This window comes from Alligator sinensis, unplaced genomic scaffold, assembly GCF_000455745.1.
Source record: "Alligator sinensis unplaced genomic scaffold, ASM45574v1 scaffold553_1, whole genome shotgun sequence".
In the NCBI taxonomy this organism is placed as follows: Eukaryota; Metazoa; Chordata; order Crocodylia; family Alligatoridae; genus Alligator; species Alligator sinensis.
The window spans coordinates 254,374-256,236 of NW_005842389.1; the positions used below are offsets into that span (position 1 = coordinate 254,374).

General features: G+C 57.0%; 1 protein-coding gene across 1 annotated transcript in view; it reads right to left on the minus strand.

Annotated features, from left to right (window-relative positions):
* Positions 1 to 1,628: 1,628 nt before the first annotated feature.
* The window catches only part of CUNH17orf49 (chromosome unknown C17orf49 homolog), a 20,188-nt gene continuing 19,953 nt past the window's right edge, over positions 1,629 to 1,863 (minus strand). Inside the window, exon 8 of the mRNA XM_025211095.1 lies at positions 1,629 to 1,846. Coding sequence (XP_025066880.1) covers positions 1,782 to 1,846 — 65 coding nt within the window. The 3' untranslated portion in view covers positions 1,629 to 1,781. The remainder of the gene's footprint in view (positions 1,847 to 1,863) is intronic.

Genomic DNA, 1,863 nt, shown 5'->3' on the forward strand with positions numbered 1-1,863 from the left:
GTGGGCGGTCACAGATTAACCCTCGGGGGCCTGGACAGAGTGTGGGGGCGGGGTACCCGGGCCTTCCACCTGGCCACCAGCCCCACCACAGAGCCAGCTGCATCTTGGCCGCAGACAGACAGATGTGCTGCTCCTTGGCGCACACAGCTGGACAGATGTGCCCCCGCATGTGGATGCAGGCCCAGCCCCGCCCCAGCAGCACATCATGGTTTGTGGGGTCTCGTGGCACAGACCATGGCGTGGTGCTACCGCGGGGCCGGGGAGACAGCGTGGGAGACAGCGTGGGAGACTCCCCCAAGCCTCCCCTCCCGCCCCGCTCCCAGCCCCTCCACTCTAGCAGCACATAGATATTGGCGCTCTCAGTCCTGCCAGTGTCCTTGTGCTGCCCCAGTGAGGTCGGGCCACTGGCTACTGGGACCAATGGGAGGGGGAAATTGGGGGCACTGGAACCTGGGGAGTTGAGGGCTGGTGTGGTTGGGAGGCAGCCAGCTTTGGAAGAGGAAGCATTAAACCCCTCCTGTTGTGCAGGGGAAACTGAGTCAAGCCTGGGGAATGTATGGGTGGGAGCAGGAGATGCCCCCCTAGGGCACAGGTTGGGGTTATTAGCTATGCACGGACCTCATTGACTATGCACGAGGAACACTGAATATGTATGAACTGTACTGAATAGGCACAAACTCCATCAGCTATATGTGACCCTCATCCACTGCTCCCCCCCACTGACTCTGCAGCCTCTCATTAGCTATGCATGGCCCTCATTAATTAGGTATGGACCTCATTGTCTATGCACGGTCCTCATTATTATGCATAGGCCTTACTGAGCATGCACCCCCTCAGCAATTATGCAACTGCTCATTGATTATGTGCAACCCTCATTGCTTATGCATTGCCTTCCCTCAATTATGCACAATATGCAAAACCCCCTCAACAAAGCGCAGTCCTCATTGACAAGGCATCACTCCATGGAATATGCAGCCCCTCATTGACTATGCATGACCCCCCCCCCACTACCCTAGTTGACTAGGCACTCCTTAATTATGCATGACCCTCATTGACTATGCATGAGCCCCTGCAATGCCTGTCCCTCACTGTTGATGCACAAGCTCCATGGTGGCTGCAGACTCACCAATTCTGTACCAGGCTCACTGACTATGCATTGGGGGGGGGCGTTCATGCAGGGTGAACCCCCTGCCTGTGCCTGACAGTCACTATGTATGAGGGTCACCCCCAGCTCATTGACTATGCATGAGGGTCACTAATTGAGCAGGAGTTATGCATGAACCGTGCTGAATATGCATAATATTCATCAACTATGCATGAACCCCTGAGACCAGGCGGTGCTTATTACCTATGCGCAAACCCACCAATGGCAGATGACGCAGGCTGCCTACACCATTGTGCGCAGCCCTCATTAGCTTTGCAAATGCCCTCATTAGTTATGCAAATGCCACCCAGAGACCATGTGACTCTTAATTGCTATGTGGAAACCTTGTCAATTAATCCTGATGCTGGTCCTTGCCCCTTCCCTGACCCACCCCATTGCCACCCCCCCGCAGCCACCCCTGGGCTTGCATTGCCGGGTCCCTCCCCACCAGCTCCCAGAAAGGAAACCGAGGCACACAGGAGGCAATAGAGGGGAAGGCCCTTTATTCACCGTCACACTCCGCCCCAAGCCCCGTGCCCTCAAAACAAGTGACGGGGCTGGGGGGGTTGGGATGGACACCCCCAGTGTCCTGCCCCCTCACGCTCAGGGTGGTGTCCGGTGGTCTGGCTGGCCAGGGTCAGCGCGACAGCAGGGGCAGGTCACCGGAGGTCATGAGCAGCCCAGGGTCCAAGGTCAGGCTGTCTGGGAGAGAAGAGAGA